Consider the following 27,740-nt stretch of genomic DNA (forward strand, 5'->3'; position numbering starts at 1 on the left):
ACACACACACACAATTAGGGATGTGAGTAAAACACAACATTTTGTTTTTCTATTAAGAGTTGTGCCATGCATAGAGTCTATACTTGACTTTCAAAGTAAGAGTGACTATCTATAATTTTAGTAAGAAGGAAGAAGGGCATGTCACACCACACAACCTTAACTTATTTGAGTTCTAAACGGTTTGGCAAGTTTATATCTAACCCTACCCTAAAAAGATAGGCCCTCTTGAACACCAACCTTGTGTGATAATTAAGTTAGCAATAACATAAAAATAATAGAATCTCATTGGTAATTAGTACAATAACATATGTTTTTGAGAGCCAACAATGCACGACAGGGTTCAAGTAGTGAACAGCGGTGGTCAGTGGGTCGAGCAATGTATGGTGGTGTGGGTGGTGTCAAAGGACTCTGACCTAAGAGTACTTTCACACGTATAGTCCCTACCTAAAGTTAAGGTGATTATAAATTTAGTAAGTAAGTGGGAAAAATTGCATGCCATACCACACAAACTTGACTTAATTGACATCTAAAAGATCCAGCAGGTCGACGCGTGACCCCACTCTAAACGAATGGAAAAAGGTTAGCGGGCCACGTGGTGGCAACTGCATTTGGTCGAGGGAATTAAAGGCGCGGTCCCCAAAAGTGTAAGCTAGGATATGAGCATGCATCTATTTCTTCTCTCTCCCTCCCTCCCGCACTCTCACATTCTCGTGCTCTACGTTCTCCCAGCAGTCCTCGTCTCTCTCTTTTCTTCGGGACCTTATAACCAAGCACAGGCCATTAGCAAGACCATCCGTCCACCCATGGCTTCCGAGAACGGCGTTGCAGGGGGCTCCACCTACTCCTTCTCCGCTCCGCCCCTCAACGAGCGCATCCTCTCCTCGCTCACGCGCAGGTCTGTTGCAGCTCATCCTTGGCACGACTTGGAAATAGGTAAAACCTGCTCAGATGTTAATAACTTTGAAAAAAAACAGTCTTTTTCCAAGGCCTGCTGATCTGAGCTCACGAATTATCCCTCTGCAGAAAATTCATAATGAAAAACATGGTTTCATGTGTTGCTTGTTGGTTCGGAGAAGCTAAAACTTACACGCTTTCGTGCAGCAGTAGAAGCTTCAGACGTTTTATGATCGGAATTCGATAGATCATGAGGTTTGCATTACAATGCAAGGAAATACACAAAGCATATTGTTTGTAAAGTAGATTGGCAAACAGCAAGAACAACACTTAGATGCATCAATCAAGAAGATGGGATATGGACTATACAGAAGCTATCGAAGTTGTTGATTTGCTTAAAAAGGGTGGAAGCACCTTATATTATTTAGGTGGATCGTCTTTTCGTAATGGCCACGTATGACAGCTGATGGGCAAGAGATTTTGACTTAAGGGATACAAAGGCTCGCCTACAGATGGGTTTGCTTAGATTAGAATGAGTTAAAGGTAGGAGCATCAATCTTCATCTGTCTAGCCCCTACCACCCTCTTGCTCCCCATTGCCTGCCGAAGGATCTGCAAACCTGCATACTTGTAGATATTCCTCTAAACTGTAATGGAGCCGGCAGGTCCAGCCTTCCAACCGACCAATTGAATTTGCATGCGCTTTCCAAGTTGCAGCTTGTCTCTATCCCTGATCTCCTGATTCAAAACGATTGGTTGTCTATCAATCTCTTCCTAACAACATGGGGCCTCTGCTCTTAACATTATCCGCAGGCTTTTGCCAGACTTGTTGCAAACTGTGCAGGAAAGATGATTTGAGAAAGATGCAAGGGAGTTGGTGCCGCAGTGAAGATCCACCTTAGACTCTAGAGATGGTCTTCTCTCTCTTTTGAGATAGGGACAATACTATTAGAAGGCCTCCTGAAGGGGACTCTTCCAAGTTTGCCGACCTAGTGTGAATCCTTGAACAGCCAGCTTGCCCAAAAGGGCATGGGTTCTAGTACTATGGATTGATAATCCCCAAGTCTCTCTTTGAGTGGTGGTTTGAAGACATTTTGACAGGTCACTCTAGCTTGGAAATCCCTAGACCCATTCGAACTAGACCATAGGAAGTTCCAAAGTAAGAGGTGGAATTGAGAGACACAAGATGGAGAAAAGCCCAAGCATGAAACTATATACTAGGCTGTTTTCAATAAGACCTGGTTGACCACTAGAGCTCGACCTGCTAGAGAAAGCCAAGGTATGCTGAGATAGGTTAGCTTTTGTTGAATGGATATCTAACACATGGAAAAAATGCTGGGCTACTGTGATTTCTAGTCCCACATGGAATTCAAGGTATGTAATCTTTTGCTGCCTGCTCACCTGTCTGAAGCCTAAGGGAACTCCTTAATTAGTGCTCGAGTTAAGGGTCTACAAGAAATCGATTGACTTATGCTAGTCGATTTTCGCACCTGTCATCATCATGCAAAAAACATGTAATGCCAAACTTTTTCTCTCCAATATCAACTCGTCATCCTCAATATAGAAGGATGTGCCATTTGTAGACTCTTAAAGTCCAACAAGTCTGCTTCTGCTTGCACATGCTGTGTGAGACTCCTCAACCCCTCAAATGTGTTGGTGTTAGAGCAAAGGAAATAGGACATCCCCTCCACAAAGAGCAAGAAGAGAGATGTATCTAGAGGATAGCTTATCTGACTGACTGCTATTGATAGAAATCCACTCATTTCCACCCTCCTATGATCACCTTATTGCTAGTTGACATGTAAAATGTTCAGAGCCTACTAACTTGCTGTTGAGAAAAGCCTAATTGAACCATGGTATCCTCTAGGAAGTCCCCAATCAACTTTGTTGTAGGATTTCTCAAAGTCTAGAATAAGCATTGCTATCTTGTAAAAGAAAACAGCTTAGAGAGCCCAGTTTGAGCTAGATGAGGACTATGGAGCTGTCACTATGTTTGTCATTTATTCACGTGTGTCAATCCTGCTCATTATAGGCATGTTAGGCGGAGGTTAGTATTAGTGGGGGGAAAATATGAAGGGCCACAAGCATGGGATGTGAGAAACTCGAGAGCCGTGAGTATGCGATGCCAAAGGTTACATTAAAGCCTGTATATATGTATCAATAAATCAACAAGTTTACAACTGTCTTTCTTCTCTCTTGTGTTCATTCTCTCTTCCATTGACAGTTCTGAGAGTCATTTTCTGTAGCACCCTGTTGAGGCAGTGATCCCCAACAGTTCGTGTGCGTGCATTTGCACCGGTCTACTCCAGTCTGTTCACAGTGGTTCAGCGCCAACCAGATCTGGAGTTGTTTTCCCAGCTGTTCAAACTTCATGGTCAGTTTTAGCCCCAGATTTAGGTGCATTTACTGTGGTGACATGCGGCAGTCCTGGTTGACAGCATTTCAGCCTGAGTGACAGCATTTAGGCCTATTTATGTCAGGTTGGCCAGATGAGCATTTTCACCCTAGTTATACAGGTCGTCCAGTTCAGCTGTACCTCCCTATTTATTGCTGCCCCTTTTCCGTCTGGCTTCATCTAGATTATCAGCATCTCCATTCTCCTCATCTCAGCCAGCCATTTCAGTAATCATCTTCCACATTTTGGTGCCCTCACAGGTGTAGACCAGCGGCTGTTTGTCACTGTCTCTATTCTCCTAATCTCAGCCAGCCATTTCAGTAACCATCTGTAATGCCCCCATTACTTAGTTTATTTTAATGTGCATATACATTCCAAAGAAAATTGATTTATGTTGCACATTTAAAAAAAAGAAAAAAAACTAGCTCTAATTATGAAACTGACTCTCATTATGAAGATAATTATTATTATTAATGAGGTATTATATGCCAGTTCATTGAAGAAAGACTTGGAAGACCCTCCCAAGACTAGCTTATTAAAACTATGTTTACAATATAGAACGACAAAAAAAGAACTAGCCTAGTGGATAGTCACTTGGTAGTTAAGCGCACTTGGGTGACGACACTGCCGGGATGGGTGATCTCCCAGGAAGTTTTTCCTACAAGCTAGTGGGAGTTTCTCGCGCGCAGCCGACGGCACCAATAAAGCCATCATAGCCCGTTGCCAAGTATGTCAAGTCAAGATCCCAAGGTCTATGCCTTGGTTGCTACCTTGGTCATAAGCCTTGGAGTGACGGCTGCCCGACGCCCATATATTCGTAAATTTTTATCTTCATGTTACAAAAATGGAACTCCCTCTCTGACGTCATCAATGATGTCATCAGAAGCGCTAAAAGAAAGCGTTCTCTTTTTGTTATCGTTGATGTCATCGAAAAACGCTAAAAAAGTAAGCGTCCTCTCTTTTACCCCCTTCCCTCCTCTGCAAAACTATAAATTGAGGGCTTGGGGATGACCAGGAAAAGGGGACAAGAGCAATCTTGACGAGGATGAGATGTTGATTGAGAAGGAGGAGACTCTATTCCGCGAGACGAAGAGACATCATTCCATTCAACCCAAGAAAGGGGATATGCAGAAGGTCTCTCATCCTCTTCTACTCTAATTCGAGAAGAGAAGACACTGAAGAACTCTATCCTATTCTATCAATCCGGTTAGAAGTCATACCTCTACTCTCATCCCTATTTCGTCTACTAGAGAGAGAAGTATTGCTCTCCACGAGGCAAGAAGAATCATTCACGAGGCCTACATTATTGAATCTTGCAATAACCATCATCATCATCGAGAGTTTTACACCCTTGCCAACCGTTATTACTGCCGTGTTTTTCTCTATGAATCATATTTTTGTCATGACCTCGAAGAAAAAGAATTCAAAAGTAGAAATCGCGAATGACCCTACTAATGTGGAAGTAACAATTGGAGTTGCAAGTACGAGAGTCACGAACAGAGTCACGGGCACGGATAACAACCCTTTATCAATGGCGATACCACAAGTTTTTCAAAAAAAAAAAATCTATCCGAATTCAATAGAAATAAGATAAGTCTCTTAAGAAATACTGCGATTTTAGAGTATTCACTTGGTAAATTATTAGAATATCTTATAGGCTAGAAATTGTTAGGAAAACTACGAAATTTTAGAACTCAAGAGAAATCATGAGAAATTTTTTAAGATCGATTTATTAAGAACGAACCTCGAAGAAATTAGTCAAGGATATAGTTTAATTTAGAAGCTTTGATAGAAGATTTTAAGACCGGAAACATCTCTGAGTTAAAGAAACAGACTTAAGGCTAAGAAAGTTGGTTACAAGAATAAACCTTAAATTGGGAAGTTAGAGACTCCAAAATCTAGATACCCTTAGTTAAATTCCAAGGGGAAGAGCTCATTATGTGAAATTCAAGTATCGATTGCTATTAGATTAATCATCACTTGAAAGTTGTATTGTTGATTGAAGTCATAACTGCTTGAAGACATCAATTTTGTTTGTGATTTTCTAGATTAGATTCTAATTGAATTAAGTATTGGAACAGATATAAGTTGAGGAGCCCTATACCTCCCCCAAGGGTAGGTGCTGAATCTCCATACTAAGAGGGGATGTTTTTACCGCGGCGGAAGCATGGACCAACTCCGATAGCGAGAGGTCTTCCACTTGGCAGGGTGGTCTCGGTTAGCCGAGAGGTTTTTCCAAAAACAAACGCTAGAAAGAAACTCTAGGAAGGGCCGATTTGCAAACTTACCTAGGGTTTGGTCTGAGAACTCGAACGGTAAATTATCTTAGTGGAAAGGTACAGTGGCTGTGCCACAGCATTGCGAGGGATTTCATAAATCCTTAGTATGCTATTGGAAAAAAGGGTTGTACTCCATGAACCAAGGGTAATGGTAGTCGCTCATTCTGGACAAGAAGCCTCTCGAAGGACACCTTTGGATGTGAGCTAGTTGTTGATAGGTGACTGTTAAGCCAATTAAGAACCTTTAAGTCGGTCCTCCGTGGATAATGGCAGGACGCCTAGGGTTATAGAGCCGGACAAAATCCGATCATTCTGGTTAGAGTACAGATGGCGACGGTTGGAAGGTAAACTCTAGGCGACTACTAAAACGTTACTCGTCACGTAATAAAGATGGGTATGTTACAACTGGTATCAGAGCCAAAATAAATAAAAAACTTGGTAATTGTAGCTTGAGATATGAGTTGTTTTTCCCTTCCCTTCCTAATATGTGTTTTTATCCTATCGGCAATGCATTTTGCGGATTATGGATGGAGAATGCACGTAATGCGGATTCTGGATCGCATCTACGATCCTTCTCCACTATACCGAGAAAGACGCTAGATGATAAGCGGTGGATATTGTTATATTGACGCAAATCGTCTTGCTTTCCTTTAGACCAATTTGAAGAGGATAAGATGGATGGAAAACCTTAAAGTCGTGAAGGTTTATTTATTCCATGAAGCCAGAGTGAATTTAACTTTATTCACTAGAGGCCGGGAGGTTAAAGTAAATCGATATATTTACGAGGAAGCGACAAAGGTCATCCCAGCGGACCGAATTATAGTTGCTGGTCGCTCTAAACACCACAACTACCTCAAAGATGGACTTCCTAATATTCCTTTAAAGTATCAAGTTTTAGATATCCATTTTTCAAAGCCCGATTATTACCCAATGGATGTATCCAAATGCCATGCTTAGATTGAATTAAGGAAAAATTCTCCCCCAAATAACTAGGTATCCCAAAATAAACCATGTATTTTTTCCCTACAACAAAATAAATTATTTTGTCTATCCATTGAATATGAAATTGGTTACCATTCTAGCAATTAAGAATTACATGTCAGTAGATATATCTGAAATCCATGGTTAGATTCCTTAAGTTAATTTGGAAAACTCTAACATGATGTAACTTTCTTTGAAAATTTAATATAAAGCATTTCTATCCTTTTGAAATGATTTCTCTTTTTGAAAAGATACGAGCAAATTGTATGATAACATTCATAGAGCTTGTTGGGAATAAATGCCCATCGTGCCTTTTATATGTGCACGGGTGTGAACACACCCTTAGCACATTGTACTTTCATACATATATCTATCTAAAACCTAAAGTGGTACACTCGTCATTGTACCGAAAAACGTGTTCACTCTCTACTTTGCTTAGTCACACTCTTTGTCTCTCTCACTGAGCGTAAGGTCTGTCTACCTCTATCTCCATTCCTCACCGGTCCCTTCAAACTGGTATCAGAGCGTAAGGTGCTGAGTGTGCTGAGCACAATCGTCAGTCAGGCTGAGGCAGTCGTGAGCTGCAGAAAACGGACAGGCCGTGGAGAGTGTGCACTTGGCCCCCAGCGTGGAGTGGCGGGAACTATAGCTGTGGGGCCCCAGCGTGGAGTGACGAGCAACAACCGGTCGAGTAGGTTTGTAGTATCGCAGCGTGACGTGACGGGTAGTGGGCAGCAGTCAATGTGTGGCGGAATAGTAGATGTGCTGCCTAGAGGTGGCAGTGAGACCACTTGTCATCGGGTGAGTGTGGCATGACGGAACTAGTAGCGGGCAAGGACGGGCCTGACGGGACGCGCGACGCTAGCGGGCAAGGAGACTCGATGGGGCGCGCAACGCGTGACGGAACCAGCAGGCAAGCGTGCGACGGGGAGGCCTGACGGGTCAACGGACCTACCATTCGAAACTTTTTTTCAAACAAATCTTTTTCTCAAACTCCTTCCCCTAACCGGGGTTCGCACGTACAAGCATAAAACATCAAATTTGTGCAATTTTGGCCCAGAAAGTTGGGGCTTTGCCAAACTGAGCATTGTTTGTGAAAAATTGAGGCATCTGCGTTGGAATTGCAGACACTATGCGCATTTGAATTGGGGATTTCACCAAAATTGTTGAAATTTTACTCATCTGAGTGGAATTTCTCTACATTTAGCCCAGAAATTTGGGGCTTTTTCCAGATTTGGGAAATTTGATGCAGAACAAGCAAATTTGTCTCAGAAATTGCAGGAATTTGTGACATTTTGTCCCTGACATTTGGTGGGTTTTCATGTACATGCACAAATTGGGCTGAAATTTTTTCTCGACATTGAGGCACATTGGACCCAGTGCAATTTGGGGCTTTTGCAATTTGGGCAAAATTTGTGCAGCATTTGGTCATTTTATGTACATGTAGGTTGAATTCCGCGCAATTTGGGCATCAACACTCCGTGAAATTTGGGGGTTTTGCTGAAATTGCTTTATTTTGGCAAAATTGGACAGTCCTATGCATGACAGAGTAAATGTAGATGAGTGTTTGACGCTTTTGAGCACAAAATTTTGGGGCTTTTGACCGTTCGTGTCAAATTTTATGCCCGTGGGTACACGTACAACAGAAATTGCAGCTGAAATTTTGGGATTTCTCATGTAATGTGATGCACATGCCCTTGGAACAGCTGTAATCAGTTGGATAATGCTGAAGCACATGGTTTGGTGCTTCTGAAAATTTAATTACAGATCTGAAATTTGTACTTCTGCGTGGTCATTTGATTGTACCTTGGTCACTTGGGTGACAGTTTGGGCCTGCATTTACTGGTTTTTTGGTCACTTTTGAGCTGAAAACCATGGCTGGCAGCAATGACAGCAGTAATTTGATGCATATAAAGAAGCTTGAAGGCGCACTTAATTTTGCAGTGTGGCAAAAACAATGCTATAATATCCTGTTACAAAAGAAGCAGGCAAAGCCGATCAAAACTAAAGGGGCAAAGCCTACGGATATGGATCAGGACGATTGGGATGAGTTGAATGAGCTTGCATGCTCAACCATAGAGCTATCGATTTCTGATGCCTTGCTCTTCAACATTGAAGGTTTGGATGCTGCATATGCTATATGGACTAGACTGGAAGAACTGTATGCACAGAAGAGTGCTGCAAGTAAAGTGTATTGGCTGAAAAAGCTTATGGATTTGCGTATGAAAGAAGGTACAGCAATGTCTACTCACTAGAGTGAGTTTAATTCCATTTTCAGCCAATTGGTTGCCTTGAAGTTTATGATTGATGAGGAATTTAAGGCTACTTTCTTGCTTTGCACTCTACCAGAGAGTTGGGATACGTTCAGGACTGCTATGAGCAATTCTAATGTGATCCTTTTGTATGCTGATGTAGAGAGTGCTCTACTTATGGAAGAGATGAATCGGCAGAACAATGCATCCATCAAGTCTTCCAGTGCTTTGCATATTAGGGGCAGATCACAACAAAAGGGCAAATATGATGGCAAGGGACGTAGTAAATCACGTGGCAAAGATGTTGAATGCCATCATTGTGGCAAGAAGGGTCACTTTAAACGTGACTGCTACAAATGGAAGAAAGAGAAAGGAAAAGGCAAGAAGACAGATGATTGCAAGGAAGAGAAGGACAGTAGGTAGATTTTTTGTGTGACATTTGAGCATGTTTACCATAAGTGCAATGATCAAAATTAGCATACCTTAAAGACGATAAATAACCCAAACGAGAGAGCACTTTCATTCCAGATTGACTCATGTGTTTCAATCGGCTATGCCATAAAGAAACAGTTGGCTGCTCAGTTATGGCGATAACATGGTCACGCACACTAGATACATGCAAAGGATATAGAGTATCACTTTTGGACCCCTTGGTAACAATGCGGAAGCCTTTACATATTTTCCATTTGCTATTCCCAAAGGTGATGTGATAGCCTTCATTATCTAGTTGCCCTGTGTTTATCAAGCTCTTCTCGAGTTGATGTACATGTCTCACATTATGCAAAACAAAAACGGAGCCATGTTGAAATTTCAGTTTCACATTGCCAATGCCTGCAATTTTACATGCATAGTTATCCCCCAAGTGGACAACACCACGTATAGCACCATTGTAGTCAGAGAACCACTCATGATGTGGTGTGACATGAAAGGATGCACTTGAATCAAGTATCCAAGTGTGAATATCATCTTCAGAATCTGCAATCAATGCATGTGCATCCAAAAAAGAAGCTAGAAGTACATCACCATCACTGTCATTATCATGAGTGACTACATTAACCTCTTCTATTTTCACGCTGCTTTTTTTGACAGGCTGGCTGTCCTTGTTTTCAACCTTGTTGGCTTTATTGTTTTTGTTTTTTCCCTTCTCTTTTTTCAGTTGAAAGCAATCCCTTTTGTAGTGCCCCTTTTTGCCACAATGATGGCACTCCACATTCTTTCCACGAGATTTGTTGCGTGCTCTGTTTTCAAAACTTCTCTTATGCTGAAATCTGCCTCTAGTAATACATTTGAAGACTTGTTTGCTGAGTTATTCTGCCTATCGAGTTCTTCCATCAGCAAAGAACTCTCCACATTAGAGTATAACAGCTGAGCATTTGAATTACTCAAAGCTGTCGTGAAAGTATCCCAACTTTCAGGTAGAGTGCATAGCAAGAAGGTAGCTTTGAACTCTATCAATATGAAAATCCAAAGCAATCAGCTGACTGAAAATTGAGTTAAACTTATTCAAATGTATAGACATGGCTGTATCTTCTTTCATGCGAAAGTTCATTAGTTTTTTCAGCCAATAAACCTTGATGACCGCACTTTTCTGAGCATACAATTCTTCAAGCTTTTGCCACATCGCATATGCTGAATTCAGCTTCTCAATGTTGAAGAGCAAGTTGTTTGACACTGAGAGCTCAATGGTAGAGCGAGCAAGCTCATCCAAGTCATCCCACTCGTCTTGTTCCATGTTTGCTAGTTTGATTCCCTTTGTTTTGATGGGCTTTACATGTTTCTTCTGCACCAAGACATTGTAGCACTGTTTCTACCAGAATACAAAATTATGGGCACCCTCAAGCTTCTTAATGTGCAAAAGATTACTGTTGTCACTGTTTCCAGCCATAATTTGCAGTCCCAAATTGACTAACCAGTCACCAAAGGCAAACCCAAATATGACACAAATGACCACAGTGCACAAGAATACCAACCAGCAATGAAAATCCCAAGATTGCAGAAATTTCAGATTTGCAAATGAATTTTCAGAATTAAAAAATGTCGTTTGCTACACTCAAGCAAATTTCGACACAATTAGATACCAAGCCAACGGTTACATGTGAAATCCCCAAAATTTCAATGCAATTTCTGTTCCAAAGGCATTCATGAGCATAAATTTGACAATTTGGGTCAAAAGCCCCAAATTTTTTGGGTCCGGTGTGCACAAATTTCACTAATTGTGAAAAGCCCCAAAATTTCACGAGCAATTGTGCACTGATTTCACAATTTCTGAGTTAGATTGTCCACTTTTGCATTAAAGTCCCCAAATTTGAGAAAAGCCCCGATTTTCTTGGGGAGAATTTGGCTTTGTGCCTTGGCGTGTGAACACCCGATGAACAAGAAAAGAAAAAGAAGGATATTTCCCTTAAAAAAAAACGTTCACCGCTGTCTGCTTGTGTGCCATGTTCGTGGCGACTGGTCGTGGTTGCTGGCTGAAGCCCGCCTCATCTGGTCGCAACCCGTCTCGTCCAGTCGCAGCCTGTCTCATCTAGCTCGTCTCGTCCACCGTGTGCCTGCAGCCCTTCTTGTTCGCCATGTTCTTGCAGCGTGCCACGTTAGCGCTGAACTTGTCGCCTTTTTGCCTTCCTGGTTGTGTCATAGATGCTAAGCCTGGTCACGTATACATTGGCTGGTCGCGTGCAGGTCCCGTTTGGTCTGTGTCAACCTATTGCCTGTCGACTAGCTCTCCTGCACTTGCCAAACATTGGCAACTGGTACTACCTGAAGCTCTTACTCGCCTGTCACGTGGCCTGACTACCGTCACTGACTTCGGGAAGCATGCACAGCTTGTGAGTTTTGGTACTAGTTTGTTGGGTAGGGCTGTTTGTGAGCTGAGCTGAGAGTGAAGGTGCAAAGAGTTGAGAGTAGTAGAGTGAGAGAGTGAGCACGACACTTGATGTTTGGCATAGAGACTTCTGTACCACATTTTAGGTTTTGAATATATATAAAGTACAAAAGTGAAAGGGTGCATTTACACCTGAACATGGTAAAAGACACAATGAGTCTTTATTCCCAACATAAATAACACAACACACAAAGACATGCAATCTAATGTGACATTCTAGGTACTGTGAAATACTGACTGAGAATGCTGACTGAGTATTGACTGAGATTGCTGACTGAGTAAGCTAAGTTTGGCTTAGTATGAATTAACCAAAGAAGTTTTCCTATTTTATCATTAGGCACGTATGCATATGTATGACACTCGAAGACTTTGAAGTGAGATATGATAGGCCGAGAGCTAAAGAATGCCTCCTATGGGATCTTTTGAAAAAGAGCCGTAGTTAGACACCGGTTAAGGATGTATATCGCAATGTTAGCAGCCTCAACCCAAAGGCGCTCAGGGAGCTCTGTTGTAAATAGTATAGAGCGTGTCATTTCCAAGTCTGTCTAGTTTCAACGCTCTACGACTCCATTTTAAGAGGGCAAGTTAGTAGAGGCGAGCTGGCGAGAGATGCCATGTTGTTGTAGAATCTCGGAAAACTCGTGGGAGATGAACTTAGCACCGCTATCGCTCATGCAACCAACAAGACGACCCGTCTGGTTATGAACCGGTAGCACCCAAGTAGAGAAATATGTGAAAGCATCAGACTTATGCTTAAGGAAGTACACCCACATGTATCTCGAATGATCATCCACTATAAAAAAGAAGTATAGTGCGCCGTTTAAGGTGGTAGCGGATGTTGGCCCACAAAGATCAACGTGAATCAATCGAAGAGTTGTCGCAGCTCTGTGTAGATTATTGAGGAAATGAGATACAGTGCTGCTTTCTGAGCTGAAATGCTCTATAGACATCTCGAGCTAGCTTCAGGCGAGGAAGGCTCTTAACCCTCTCACGATGAGACAACCCATAAAGAGAGTCATAGCCAAGATGTCCTAGGCGGAAATGCCAAAGATGCTCATTGTTCGTAGGCTCTTGAGATGTGGCTAATGTCTGGAAGCTATGGAACATAGAGCCCTTGGTTGTCGGCTCGGTAAGAAAATGGGTCATGTGGTATAGGCTATTAGGCTGTGCCTCGTTGCGAGAGGAATGACTAAACTAGCGTGAGAGTCAAGGACCTTAACTGTGGTCGCTGTAAAGAAAATTGCTTGCCTGAACCGGCAAAGCTGTTGAACAGATAATAAGTTCACCCCAAGCTGAGGGACATAGTATACATTGTCCAGCGAAGCTAGATTGGAATCCTTGTTAGTGGCAAAATTGATGTAATCTTAAGCGTGGATCTTGACTGAGGAGTTGTTTCCTACGCGGACCTGCTTGGCTGTAGGGGCTCAGATATGGAAGATATCCTATATAGGAGTCATGTGATGTTTAACTCCACTGTCCACAATTCAAATAGGTGTTGATATGCTCGGCTGTGATGAGTGGGCCTCTTCGGTAATCTTGTCAGGAGGCAACTCATAGATGTGGACGAGACTCGCATCGGATGTCTCTATGGAGACGATGTGGGCCTTTGTAGACCAATTAGACAAGCCCTCTAGAGTTGAGAATGTTATGATTGAGATGACTGACTGGTGATAGTGTGAGTCTGACCTTTCTATTGCCCCTTGCTATCACCTTGTCTCCCTTGATGGGGGTTGCTCGATTGAGGGGTAGGGGTCTGCTGCTGTGACTTGGGTTTTGGTGTTGTGCCTCTTGCCTTTGATCGATACTTGTCATCAAAATGACGAGCCTTTTGACAATTTTGACAATATATATTCTTCTTAGATACATTTCACCACTCGGGTTTGAGTTGAGATTGGGAGTTTCCTTATGATTCCCTTGCTTGATTTTGATTTTGGTTTGAAGTTTGATTCTATTTACCCTTCTGTTGCCCCTTTTGAGAATGAGCAACAAGAGTCCCCTTTGAGGGATTGTTCATATGAAATTGATCGAACAGCCGTGTGTAATGCAATAGCTTACACTTAAATTCATGTGGGTAAATTGGGCAAAGAAACCACTTGCCGCACAAAAGTAAAGTATTTACTTGGTAGCTCGTTAAGAAACAATGTGACTTGATCGTTAGAGAACTTAGGAGTCCCTGTAGTGGAGAATTCAGCAAGGAGATGCTGATACTCAGCCAACTTGACTTTTATGTCATCCTAGTCAGAGATTTTGAAGTTCTAAAGCTCATGGTCAAGATTTATTCAACAAGTCCTATTCCGAGCTGCATAGTGGTCAGTCAAGCTACGGAGCCAAGTCAAAATGTTGAAGCTGAGAATGAAACTCTAGCAATAAGCTTTGCATCAGCTCGACAATAGTGGAGGCATTCCTAGCCTCCTATGAGCAAACAACCTCGTATGGAACAAGTATGGGATTGGTTGGGGTTTCAACCCTTGCACGATATCCCATAGGTTCTATGAGTCAAGGATATGTCTTATCAAGTTCGGCCAAGTTGTAAAGTTTGACCCATTAAAACGAGTCTTGTCATCGAATGCATGCTTGGTAGATGATGAGGTAGAACCATGAGATGTTAGGAAGGTGGGGTAAGATGGATGTGAAGGATAAGATGGTAGTGGTGGTGGTGGTGGAGGTGTCTGATAAGGAGAAGGAGGGGGAAGAGGTGGGTAGGCAGAAATAGGCCGAGTGTTTAACGAGGGCTGATTGATGCGGAGACACTGGACATGAATGTTTCCATAAGGTGCCGGTGGAGGTGGAGGCATTGGGATATGCAAGCCTTGTCCAAATGTCAGCTGGGACACAACATAATGGCTAGAGGGTCCACTAGGTAATGCCATGGAGGCAAATTGTGGTACCAATTGATCCACACTCCAGAGAGAGACTGGGGGGAATACCCAAGCTGCAATGATCCCGAAAATGTGAGAAAAAGGTGGAACACCACTTGGTTGAGGAAGAGATGAGGTCCTAACGGCTGTGCCTAAGGTTGAAGAACTCCCCGGTGTGGCAAATGAAAACGCGTGATCCTACATGAGAGGTAACATGCGGTGTGCTTAATGGAGGCTGAAAGGATGTGGCAGTGGAATAAGAGGGTGGGATGGAAGGGAGATTAAATGGATTTGTGATAAATGTAGATGTGGGAAATAATGTGGGTTCCTTTTGTTCATTAAATGAATTAAATTGAAATAATGGTGATGAAGATGCACCTACTTCATTTTGACCTTTGAAAACAAAATTGTTTGAAGGAAAAGAAGAGAAAGATGCACCTACTTCATTAAATGCATTAAATTAAAATAATGGTGATGAAGATGCACCTACTTATTTGAAGGAAAAGAAGAGGAAGGAGTACTCACAGTTTCTTGTTTCAATTACTTGCATAGTTTTGAGTTCATAAAGAAATATCTGTCTTCCTTATTGCTCACAAACCAAAAATTGTTTTCCATACGTTGTTTATCATGAAAATCATCCATACCAATAAGGGAAGAGGAATCATCATTAACAGAATCTAAAATGGTAGATATACCTAGCACCAGAGAGAATAAGTATGAAAGCAATGGAGTGTACTCTATGGCAGTTTCCACTTGTGGATGGTTAGTCTTGTGGAGATTTCGCCCTTCCTGCATGGTTAGTAGATTGGTACACCAAATCTAAAGAGTGAAATTCAGATTTACTTTCTATTTGTTGCTGGGCTCTATGCATGAAAATGAAATCGTACTCACCTGCAGTGATCTTGTAAGGTGGTGGAACTCCATTGTAGTCCGATGTCTGTCTGGCCATGTTGGAAGCTTGTGAAGTAAGCTGTGAGGCCCAATGTTGTTTCTGCTTCTTGTGTAGAGCTTTTAGGTCAAGGCCTAAGTTTCTTTTAGAGAACTTGGCTTTGATACCATGTGAAGAAATACCCTAACACAGAAATACAAATAACACCGTACGACAAAGCATAGACTAATAGAAGAACATAGTTAGGGTTAGGGTAACTTAGAGACAATGAACATAGAGAATGAATGAAGTGATATGACTATTGAATATATGATGCTCATGTAGCAAACACACTATGTAGTGAATGAATACTGTACCTCAAACTCCTGTTTCTCAAGGATGAGGCAAGGGTAATGAACTAGAGAGTGTGTCATACTTTGAATGGATCTTGAATTGCAGCAAGGTAGCCTTTGTTTGTTGAACACCAACAAATGCAGCCAAGGAAGGCTGAATTTCATACAGATGGTAGTGCAAGAGAGAGAAAGACAAAAAACGCAGGTGAGGAGAGAGAAATACTGAAAACGCAGGCTGCAGGAGAGAGAAAACAGCAAACACAGGCTGTAGGAGAGAGACTAAAAATGCAAGAAAAACCAACAGTAGCAGTTAGCTTGCTGAAATCAGCTCCGAAAGTGTGTGGTAGGTTGGAAACAGGTGCCAGACTGTTGTAGATAGCAATGGCCAGCTTGGACCACGATGTCCTCCGCATCTGGGGTGTGGGCAGCAAGCTAAAATACCTGAAATCTGCAAAAACGAGATTAAGGCTAGATGGAGGGCAGCATACCTATTTATAGAAAGTTTGGGCTTGCCCAAGTGGGTTTGTGCTTATGGGATACATACACTCTCTAGAAACACATTTCTTTTAAAATAAACAAGGTTTCTTTCTTAATTAAACATGTTTTGGGCTTGTTTAAGTGAAGCTAATGCATTTTTAGCTCAACAGCTACTTGGCTAGACTTCATCGCTAGATGTCATTGACTTGCACATGGTCTGCACATGGTCCGATCTTCCATAAGAGATTTTACTTCCATCTTTAGTCACACCCAAGATTTGACAAGGGGTGTTAATTGATATTGATTACATTGTCTTCTTTTGTGTATATCTCTTGTTTATGAGCCTTAGTTTGCGTTAGGTGAGGACTTTGGAGCTTTGTCACTATGTTTGCTATTCATTCACGTGTTAGTTTCACAATCACAGGGGATGTAGGTCTACCATCTCAAAACACGGGACTTGATTCAATCATGATCTAGGACTAGGGTGTTCCCATGCATGAAACTGTCATAGTAGGATGCGTCTCGGGATAGGGTGGGATGCTAGGGACACTTCGGATATATTTTGATTGGTGAAAGTTTTTTTGTATCTACATAGGGCGGGGGTGATATATAGTTGATTCTGGATAGGTATAGTGGAGCTCACACTTGGGAGGTTCTTTATGTTTCGGGTTTGGGCTACCATCTCCTTTCAATGAGCAAGATTTGTTTCCTTTTGGTGAGCAAGATTTGTGGACTTGGCCTCACAATTGAGTTTGAAAGAGAAACTTTTCGGATTCTTGATGAAAAATCTAGATAGGTGGTTTGCTAGGGGTACGAGGAGAATGGTGTCTATAAGATGTTGAGTTCTTTAGTCCTTACTGTTCTTCTTCTTACTTCCGAGTCTCGATTTGAGCTATGGTATGCTTGGTATGGCCACCTCAACTACGAGTACCTTAGAAATGGAGCTCGTGACCAGCTTGGGCGTGGATTGAATCGATCTACAATCAAGATTACCCCATTTTGTTTTCATGAACTCTCGGTGTTTTAAGTTGCAATATCCATTGTACGCCTCTCCTTCTCTTAAATAATGGTGTGCAAAAGTTCGAAGGATGGTTATGATGATTCTAATTCTGCAGTTTTTAAATGCATATTCTTAAAGTACTCAAATCTGGTTGCATTAAAAGCAATATGGTCATGGTAAACAAATTTCGTAACTACCATGCTTGCATTCTTCTCTCTCTTGGCATCCACATGTGCATCAAGAGTGGTCTTATTAATACATGCAAGTGGGTACATATGGTCTTGTTAGAAGTGGATATAGCAATGGAAGCATGAAAGAGTGCTGAAATAGACTGCTGAACACAAGACGAGAGAGAGAGAAAGGAGAAAACACAAGAACACTACGAAAGAAGAGTACTCAGAGGTGTGCTCGGGAAATGAAATCCATATACCAAATACGAGATAGAATTCTGCAGTTTTTAAATGCATATTCTTAAAAGTACTCAGACCTGGTTGCATTAAAAGCAATATGGTCATGGCAAACAAATTTCGTAACTACCATGCTTGCATTCTTCTCTCTCTTGGCATCCATATGTGCATCAAGAGTGGCCTTCTTAATACATGCAAGTGGGTACACATGGTCTTGTTAGAAGTGGATGTAGCAATGGAAGCATGAAAGAATGCTGAAATAGATTGCTGAACACAAGACGAGAGAGAAAAGAAGAAACACAAGAACACTACGAAAGAAGAGAACTCAGAGGTGTGCTTGGGAAATGGAACCCATATACAAATATGAGACATTTGCATGCAATGGTGAGTCACTAGCTGTGTGTGCATTGGCAATGGCCCCCTCTCTCCACAGGGCATGCACTGGATCTGCAAGTGATGAATGATAAGAGTGTGGAGTAGGAGCTTGAATAAATAGGCCAAAAGAATGCCATAAATGGCAGCAGGTCGGCCAGCAATAAATGCCAAAATAATCATCATAGTGACCACGAAAAAATGCCTAATATACCTAATAATGCTTGGCATAGCCCAGACTCACACATGAGCTGACTAGACTGCTAACAGGTCTCTGCAGGACCCGAATGTTGTTCTTTGAGAGGTCAGTGCTCCATGGATGGAAATTATCGGTCCTGTTTCACTTGTGCTCCTTTGTGATCAGGCATCAGCATGTGTCTTCTTTCTATTAGTGCCCAAGTGGCATACTAGGTTGTTTTCTTAGCTGTCTATATGCCTTTCATTTGTTGGCTAGGTCTTCTGCACATCTCTATGTTTTCCAATTCAAGAACTGAGAGAGAGAGAGAGAGAGAGAGAGAGAGTGTGCGCGCATGTGCTGCTGGTCTTTCATTGGGCTTGGCTGGCCTGAAAGCCGGATGTAAATATTTATATACATTTAAGTCAAACTTCTTAATGGAGAGAGAGAGAGAGAGAGAGAGAGAGAGAGAGAGAGAGAGAATTAATTCGTCTCAAAATTCTACGCAGGACCTGGAGCCCCATCAGTTTTCAACTGTGTAAGACAATTGTGTCCTCTTTTGCTAACATTCAAGTGAGCCTGCTATTGTATGTACTCTAATTAGTGTCTAATTCCTGCCATACAAATGTGATTATTGATTAAGGCTGCTTACAAAGCTTGTATTGGATATTTACCTATTTGTGTTTTGTCTGCTTGCTTCATGATAATGTGCAAGACTTTATCTTGTGATTGGCCTAGTTTAACAATGATGCCATAGCCATCTACTGAATCCTGATAAACATTTGTTGGCCTTCAAATCTTCTGTAGAAAGAGTCTTGAGATGTACCACAGGAAGGGCTGCAATGACCTACAAGAAGTTGCAATCAGATTTACAGTGACACTGTATCTGAAGGATCTTCGATGTCCATGATTTCAGTTTTTTATAGGTTTCAGCACTCAAAAGACCAAGAAACATGATCTAGAAGAGAAAATCAAACAGATTGCTACGCAGTTCAGAATTCATTAGCTAGGTATCATTTGCTGGAGTTCTATTATTTCTTTTTTGGAGGACAGAGATAATAGTATCTTGGAGTTCTGGCAATTTTTTCGTAAAGATAAGAGACAACCTTTGATACTGAGAATCACATGATGACACTTTTGAGGTTTGAGATGTTGTAAGTTAAGAACACATTCTTCATAGATTAGCTTCTCATTTTTCAGAAACTAAAAAGACCAAAACCCATGATCTATGTGAGAAAATCAACCAGATGGCTATGAAGTCCACAATTCACTGATAGCGTTTGCTGAAGTTTGAATATTTCTTTTTTGGAGCACAGAGATGATAGTATTCTCATAGCATGCTTCAAGTTTGAGAAAGAAGAAGCCCCAGAACATGGCCTAACAAAAGGAATAAACAGCACAGATTGTATTCGTTGGTCCTCCTCTTCCTGTGCTACAGTCACTCTACCTGAAGGTTACAGTAGTTGAAGTGGAGCAGTTGACAGTGTTGGTGAAAGTGGAAATGCTTTAAGAAGGCACTGAAATATTCCTGTTTGCTTCATGTCCTAATTGTGCGTTATTATTATAATACTAATTATTATCACTGGTCAGGAAATCACTTAAAAGTCCCCTGTCAAATGTTATCAAACCTTCACTTTATTTTTACCTTGAAAGATGAATTTTATCTGAGCTGCAAATATCAGGGGTTAGCTGTTTCCTGTTGGTTGGGTGTAACAGCTACATACATACCATGTACTGGCAGAAAGTTCAAGCAAACAATCTATTTGTGGATGGATAAATTTTCACTTTGACGTCATGCCTTAAAAACTGAATATGGCAGCCTAGATCAGATTTCCCCACCATCCTAAAGATGTGCAGATTCAGAAGTCATGAGAACATCAAATATGATGAATAGGCTTGAGGCTCTTGAAAACTTTTAAAGTTCTAGAAATGCGGATGCTTATTGGAGAAAAGCTAAAGAATAAGAAAGGTGTTCCAAAGGAGAATGGCTATGCAAAGATGAAGCAATTCGCTTCATCCAAACATGCAAGGCTACAAGAGATTCAATGTGAAGAACTTTATACATCATTGACTATACCATCCATAGAGAAGACGTGACAAGGATCTCGATAGGAAAGTCCAAATACTTTAAACAGGATTCCTGGCAAGATGAGGTAGCAGGTGACTGGCAGCTCTCAATTGTGACTGGCAAGTAGAAGGCAGCAGGCCCAATAGGTGGACTGGTGCAGCATTATTGAAGGTACATTAGGAACTCTGGTTGCTGCAGCAGCAGCACTATAACATCTCCACATACGTTTGGCAGTCTGAAGAGTCTTTCTTTGGATTCCTTCAACACGAGTTGGTCCTTTTTTTCATACGTGGACATGGCTGTAAACAAGATGCTAACCTTTATTAGATGGTTTGAGCTTGTGAATCGCTTATCAATTATCAAGGTATAGCCAGAAGTTGGTTTATGAATTTGGTCATAGATCATCCAAGACTCCGAATGATTTGTACATTAGTTTCTCATACTCTTTTCCCAAATCAAAGTAGAGATTCAATTCTGAGATCCATCCTGAATATGTTCAGATTTGGTAGGATTCTTAATACTTATACATGCCTTTTTGTCTGAGATGCTTAATCTTTCAAGATTCACCTTGCATAGATGATGCAAAAGAGGCCTGAAGGAATAACTAATAGCCTTTAGGTATTACCATACTTATCCTCAACAAAAATCAATTGATGATGCTTGTCTTTTCTCTGCCACTCAATCTTCCTTCTCCACTTTTACGTTGTCTACCCAAATGATATATTTGCAAGCATCTTAAGGAATATGGGGACTAGGGCCCATGAAGATACAGAGTCCTGACAAATGATGGTCTCAGAAGGTGGATCCAATATTGGCAACTCAGGTATATAGCAGGTGGAGCCCAGTAGGCAGGACATGATATACAATCTGGCTTTACCAGATGGCAGGCAGTCTGCCAGAGAGCTGATAAGGGCTCAAAAGCTAGCAAAGCATGGATTGCCTAAGTGATCTGCCATGGTGTTACCTTCCACAAGAAAAGATAAGATTGCTTGTCCAACTTTTCCTTGCACTAATTGCTTTTTGCTACTCTACAAACTGCTGCAATGCCTGACTGTCCTGTTTTTCTGCATGAGTTTACTGTTCTCATATGCTAGCTGTTGTGCCCACTGCTGGCGCTAATATGATGACCCTCCCACCAACTCCATTGGGGGCTAACTAGTTACTCCTCATTGGGTTCTCTGGACATCTGTAGTGGTTGAGTTTTTGATCGAGTGAAACAACCTTTTTGGCAAAGATTATTCAAACTAGATGTCCCTTGTCTAATTATCATTTATATTTGTGTGTAGGTTGTTGAAATTGGAAAGGGTAGCAAGGTGAAATATGAACTTGACAAAAAGAGTGGGCTGATTAAGGTAATGAATGAGATGTTGAGGGCGTGCCAGACTTTTTTTTTCTTTGGAGTGAACTAATGAAAGTCTGTGAAGTTTATGACACAAGTACTTGTTTGTTTGTTGCAGGTTGACAGGGTTTTATACTCATCGGTGGTTTACCCTCACAATTATGGTTTTATACCTCGCACACTTTGCGAAGATAATGACCCCCTTGACGTCCTTGTTTTAATGCAGGCATGTTATATGCAAATTGTCCACAGCAAGGTCTTTGCAGATTATTATGGCATAACTCAGTAAAACTTTAGCTTATAAGAGAAGGTTTTATTCAGTTACAAAGTTGAGTTTTTAAACGTGATGATGTTCAAGTCTTTTGTGATGAGAAAAGTCTTATCAATCAGGTGTGATATAAGTTGATTCCTTGCTTTAGAGTTTTATACAAGTATCGTGGTTACATTTTAGTTCCATAAGCAATTACTGCAAAAGGTTGCTTCATGGCTTACTAGATCTTTTGTGGCTTAAACGATAATTAAATGTCATCTTGTCTTACTCAGGAGCCAGTTATTCCGGGCACATTCCTTCGTGCTCGAGCAATTGGTTTAATGCCTATGATCGATCAGGTACTAGCTTTGCTTATTTGCTCTTCTGATAGTAAAGTCGTCTGCCGGCACATGGAATGTCCTGTCTGCAATATGAAATCTCAAAACTTTATTTTCTAATGGGATTGTCTCTACATGTGCACATGGGCGATCTAGCCTTGCATTAACATTTGTATGATTATCTTCAAAGATAATATAAGTGAGATTTTTCTTATATCCTGTTACACGTCTGTTACGTGCCATGATCTTATCAATTTTGCCTTACAATAGAGTGAGTCTATCTTAGCTGTCCTGAATTTGTTATTGTCAACTTTAGTTGCATAGAAGCACAACAGTCCATGAATCCCAAAAAGCTGTATTGCAAGGCCTGCTTTAGACCAAAAGAGTTTCTGCATGGAAAATAATTTAAACCTGATGCCCAATTTGGGCCTTTGATTGCCATTCAAACATTTGATCCATGGGTCTGAATCTGTAAAGTAACTGGATACTTCAAGCAGGTTTTGCAAAGAAAAGTAGAAAGATCTGACTGATGCTCTTAGCAAGAACCAATAGGAAATTCTTGTATTTATTTAGAGAATTATGGAAATCTTGTACTAATATTTATTGAGAAATTGCCTCCCATGGACAGACTCATAGTTGGGATGAGAGGGAATCAGCAAATGGAGCAGTCTTTGGGGCCAAGTTAATTAATCTAAAACACTTCATTACAAGAATCATAAACCAGAAAGAGATGGGCAAAAATTTTGAAAGTGAATGCCAAAGTTTAAACAAAAGCTCAAGCACAAAGTCAAGGCCAGAACATCAATTAGAGACACCTGTATTGCATCACAAAATCATGCCTGATCTGAGATTGCCATTGAATTCTAGAAGAGAGGCCCCAGACCTTTGGCTTTGTTGGGTAACTCCATGTTGGGACATGTCACCACCAGCTCAGGATCAGCTGCCTTGTTCTGTAACTACCAAGAATGGGGAATGAATGGGAACAAGGAACATGGCAGAACAGGGGGGATAGGAAATAGGTAAAAGCAGGAAATTTTCATAATTCTGAGTCCCTTGACTAGTACTCGAAGACACTCTGAAAGAGACACTTTAGAGACTGTATTGCACTAGTGAAAACAAAATGAATGGTACATCATATATTAAGAGCACTGGACACTGCAAAAGGAGTTGGCAAGGGCAATAGTTAAGTCAAGAAAATGAACATGCTGCAAATGATAGGTTATAGATGGCAAGCTGCAAGCTGCATCTATCAAGATTCAGCTGTTGGGCTCCTCCAAGATGTCCATGATAGCATTCTCATCTTCCACCTCATTTGTGGCCTCCTTTGCTGCTTGCTTGACTCCCTCCCTAGGCTCTTGGACATGCTCCTGGGCCTGCTCCTCCTCTTGCTTCATCTCCCACTGAGGAAAGGGAACAGGTTCACAGTTGTGCTTTTGCTTTTGCAAAGCACATGCAAATTTGCATTGACGAAGGTAAGAACATTGGCCTATTGCACACCAAGGCTGCTCCTTCTCTTGGAGGCAATGTAATTGTAAGAGCTTCAAAATTTCACTCCAAACAAGAGGAGCTAATACCTAGCTAAAATTGCAAATTGCTAACCGCTGAGGCTCAAGCCCATTTGATCCAAAATCTCCCCACCACAAGGCAGACTGCACTCCCCTTGTGAACTTGTCTCCTAGTGCATCAACACAACCAAATGAGCCACAAAAAGACCTATAAGCTGCAAAATGGTCCATCATTGTGGGTCTCAGGGCAATTTTAGTGACTATGCACTCTAATGTGTGCCTCTTGTCAAGGAAGAGGAGTCCATTTTAAATAGAGACCAGCCAGCCTTGAAACCCCAGAAACCAAAAGAATAGCTAGAACATGGTCAAAAAACACGTAGGAGGACCCTTTTGGAAGCTGCAATAATCACTTTTTTTAAAATAGAAAACAATAAAAATTTTAAACTATTTAGACTGTACAGGTCACAAACAGATCGTTTAGGCTTGACTAGACTAGATGCATTGTGCTTGAAGAATCCACTGCAAATGGAATGGAATTATGCCTGCATCTACTTCAACATGAGCTACCATTGACACTTCTGAAGTCACGCTGGACGGAGGTGCATTTCAAAACTTCAGTGATGGCAACGAGTTGGTGACGATGCCAACCTCTGAGTTGGGGAAGGACAACCTTTCTTGAGATGATTGGAAATCCTGCCTTCATCTTAGCCATACCCAATGGCAAGTACATTTAATCATTTTGATTTGTATGAGCTAAAATCTTTCTCTATTGTTCCTTCGGGTAACGCAAGAATTGACTCTCAATGAACATGGAAACCCAAAATTTGAACATTAGTAGAGGAGGCTCTAGAAGCAAAAGAACTTAAACATGGATACTAGCTATTTCTCAAAGATTACCTTTGGTTTTGTATGGGCATGATTTTGATGCCTTTCGCTCAAAATCTTAGGTTTGACTATAGATTGGATGGATGCCTTACCTAGGTTTGAATAGATTGGATGGGTTGGATTTGAAGAATCCTGTGTGGATTGAATGCAACTATTCCTCCATCTACTTCAACACAAGCTAACATCGACACTTTTGAAGTCACATCGGAGGGAGGTACATTTCAGAACTTCAATCGCGGCAGCCGGTTGGTGAGGATGGCAACATGTGAGTTGGGGATGGACAACCTTTTTTGGGACGATTGGAGATCCAATGCCTTTATCTTAGCCATACACAACGGCAGGTGCGCATTGGCACTCAATTGTAAGGGATGCCACTTGAGCACTATGCATCTTCCATTCACTTGCACTTGTAAGTTTGTATAACTTTGACCACTCATATATTTTGCATGGAAATCTTAGGTCATTCAAATGCAAGGGATGTGTGTCTTATGGTTAGTGTGCCACCCTCTCACCCTCACGCTACTTAGATGGATATTCTTGTCATGTGTGTTGAGCCCCCAAAATCAAGGCTAGCTTTAACAATTAATTGTCATGAATTTATGCCTAAATTCACTCCTTAATTCAGCCCTGAAAGGCTTTAGGTCATTTGCAATGTTATAGAAGGGCATGTTGTGGCCCGTTGGCGTCCCATTGTCACTCAAAGAGTACCCTCACTTTCAATCTTGTCACTCTCCCTCTTCTCCAAGTGCTGCCCCCTTTACTCTTGCACAAGCTTGGTGGATGTAATCGCAATAGAGCTGCTGTTGCCCTGCAGAAGCATCTCGGTCCTCGGAGTGGTTGCCATTACAGATTGGCTGTGGCTCAGCAGCTGCCCCAACTTTGCCAACCTAAGCTCATGATGACTCATTTCTTGATGGCTTACTTCTTGAGATGTTCAACTATATGTGGATATTTTCTAATTAACTGGCCTGGCAGTGGGTTTACGAGTTAATTTTATGAAGTCCAAACCTCGCATTTGAAATCATATTGACATAAGCTTTGACTGGGCCAACTTTTTACAGCAAGATAAAATTGTCAAACACTTGAGTATTCTGTAGGTTGGAAGTTACTAAAAAAGATGTAAGTCATATATTATAGAAATAGAGGAAAAATAAGATGTAAGTCATGTATTCTATAGGTTGGATCTTACTAAAAATAAGATGTACGTCATGTATTATAGAAATAGAGGCAAAAATTAGAGTATTAGAAGCTATCCATGTGGCTCTTAGATGCGAGGCATAGAATTGCCCAGTCCATCATCAATGCCATGTGTTAATTTCATCTGCCTTTCTTGATTTGGAGAACAAAGTTGATGCATTTATGTCTCAAGAAGTGAAAGTTTCCCTTAAGTTACATCTTTAAATCACATTTTGATTCCTTAAGGCTGGGATAGTTTGTTCTGCCAAATGTCTGTGGGAGACCTTGATGTATTAAATACCCGTCATCATGTTCTAACAACCGGAACTTTCTTGGCTTTTTTTCCCCTTTGAAATTGGACTTGGTCTGCTGGCTAGTTTAGGCCCTTTAGTAAAAGGGCGAAGCTCTCGGCTGCCCTTACTCAACTTGCTTGGCACATGATTTGTGCAATCTTTTGTCATATTTGATGGTTTGGTAGATGACTGTTAGAGTACAAATCCATGAAACATTGGAGCTATCTTTAACGAACCACTAGTAGTCTTGGCTGGAAGTGATCAGCACAGCAATATACCAGGGACTGGTGCCTAGTAAGTTATGTTTCATTTGCATTTAAATGATGGCAGGGAGAGAAAGACGACAAGATCATTGCAGTTTGTGCAGACGATCCGGAGTTTCGCCATTATTCAGACATTAAGGAGCTACCTCCACATCGACTGCAAGAGATTCGACGCTTTTTTGAAGATTGTATCCTTATATACCACCTGGTTTCCTTGTTCATTAGTTCGGCCAGAGAAAAGCTCGTTCAGAAACTCTCTGTAAGCCTGTATTTTCTGGTTGTTGTTTTGATGGTGATAAGTGCTGCATTCTTGTGTAGAAAGGAATTGGAGCCTTTTTACTCTGTTACAAGTTGAAAGATGGATCCTGTGGAATGCTACTAGACGTTTTATGATATTCATGATTCTGGGATTTTGAGGCAGTCCATGCATGGATTTAGCTGATTGAATGAAACTGGGGGTGGTACCTTAACAATGGTGTACTAAAGATAAGAAGAATGAGAACAAAGAAGTAGCAGTCAATGACTTCCTTCCTTCTTCCAGTGCTGTCGAGGCTGTACAGCATTCCATGTAAGTCTGTGAATGTGTGCACGCAGTTCAGCTAAAGATTGGTGCCAAACCCTGGATAACGTACTTGTCTTTTGTTTTGGTTTCAAAATAGGGACCTGTACGCATCATACATAGTTGAAAGTTTGCGTCAGTGAGCTTAATTGGTGGGATGAGGCATCAAGTCACCCCTGATAACTCAAATTTGCTCAGGTTTAGCTTATATTGTGAAATTAAGATACATTTCAATAACATGAAGTCAATCTATGGGACAGCCAGGACCTGCCACATACAGTTGACACGAGATGGACAGATGGGGATCTGTATGAAACAATGAGAGCTGATGTATGCTTATTATTGTAAGACGAGCAATGAATATGTTTCCATTGGCCATTGATTATATGTTATAAGAGCCGCCTTTCTGCTTTGTGATGTTGTCAAAAGCAAGAAGGAACCGAAGGGAGCTAAATCCTGGTAAAAGATAGTCGTATGGCTGGTAGCATCGGTTTTGTATTGTATCGGCAAGGCAAGTTAATAGCTTTGCCTGGGTAAAGGTGGATGAATTATAAATGTTTACGGGTGGACGTGGTCGTGTGGGCAGCTTTCAAAATGCACAGCTCTAAAAGCCATACTGCCCTACTAAGGTAAGGTGGCGGGTACTAAGTGCGACCCTCGATAGAGTAGAACTCCCCCGCGACCCTGTTCCAGATGGGTGCCTGTAAGAGAACTGGTCAGGTGGCCGGAGGAGGTTAAGGACCGCTTCCGTTCCTCCAGTCACATTGTCAAATTTATGCCTCTTTATTGGCATCCTGCTGTAGTGGGATTGTATAGGGGTTTGCCACCTTTGTTTCTTAAAAAAAAAAAGATTGTTTGGATGGTTGTTTTGTT

General features: G+C 41.4%; 1 protein-coding gene across 1 annotated transcript; it reads left to right on the forward strand.

Moving 5' to 3' along the window:
- The first annotated feature begins 661 nt into the window (after nt 1-661).
- LOC148026726 (soluble inorganic pyrophosphatase 1-like) lies at nt 662-27,740 on the forward strand. Its single transcript, XM_087691216.1, has 8 exons — nt 662-933; nt 18,701-18,729; nt 21,546-21,611; nt 21,717-21,824; nt 22,142-22,207; nt 26,376-26,496; nt 26,795-26,876; nt 26,968-27,740. Exons 1-8 carry the CDS (start codon nt 663-665, stop codon nt 27,008-27,010), a joined length of 786 nt encoding a protein of 261 aa, XP_087547342.1. The 5' UTR covers nt 662; the 3' UTR covers nt 27,011-27,740.

The sequence above is a fragment of the Lygodium microphyllum genome, chromosome 13 (assembly GCF_053477565.2).
Source record: "Lygodium microphyllum isolate KBCC chromosome 13, Lygodium_microphyllum_v1.1.10, whole genome shotgun sequence".
Lineage (NCBI taxonomy): Eukaryota > Viridiplantae > Streptophyta > Polypodiopsida > Schizaeales > Lygodiaceae > Lygodium > Lygodium microphyllum.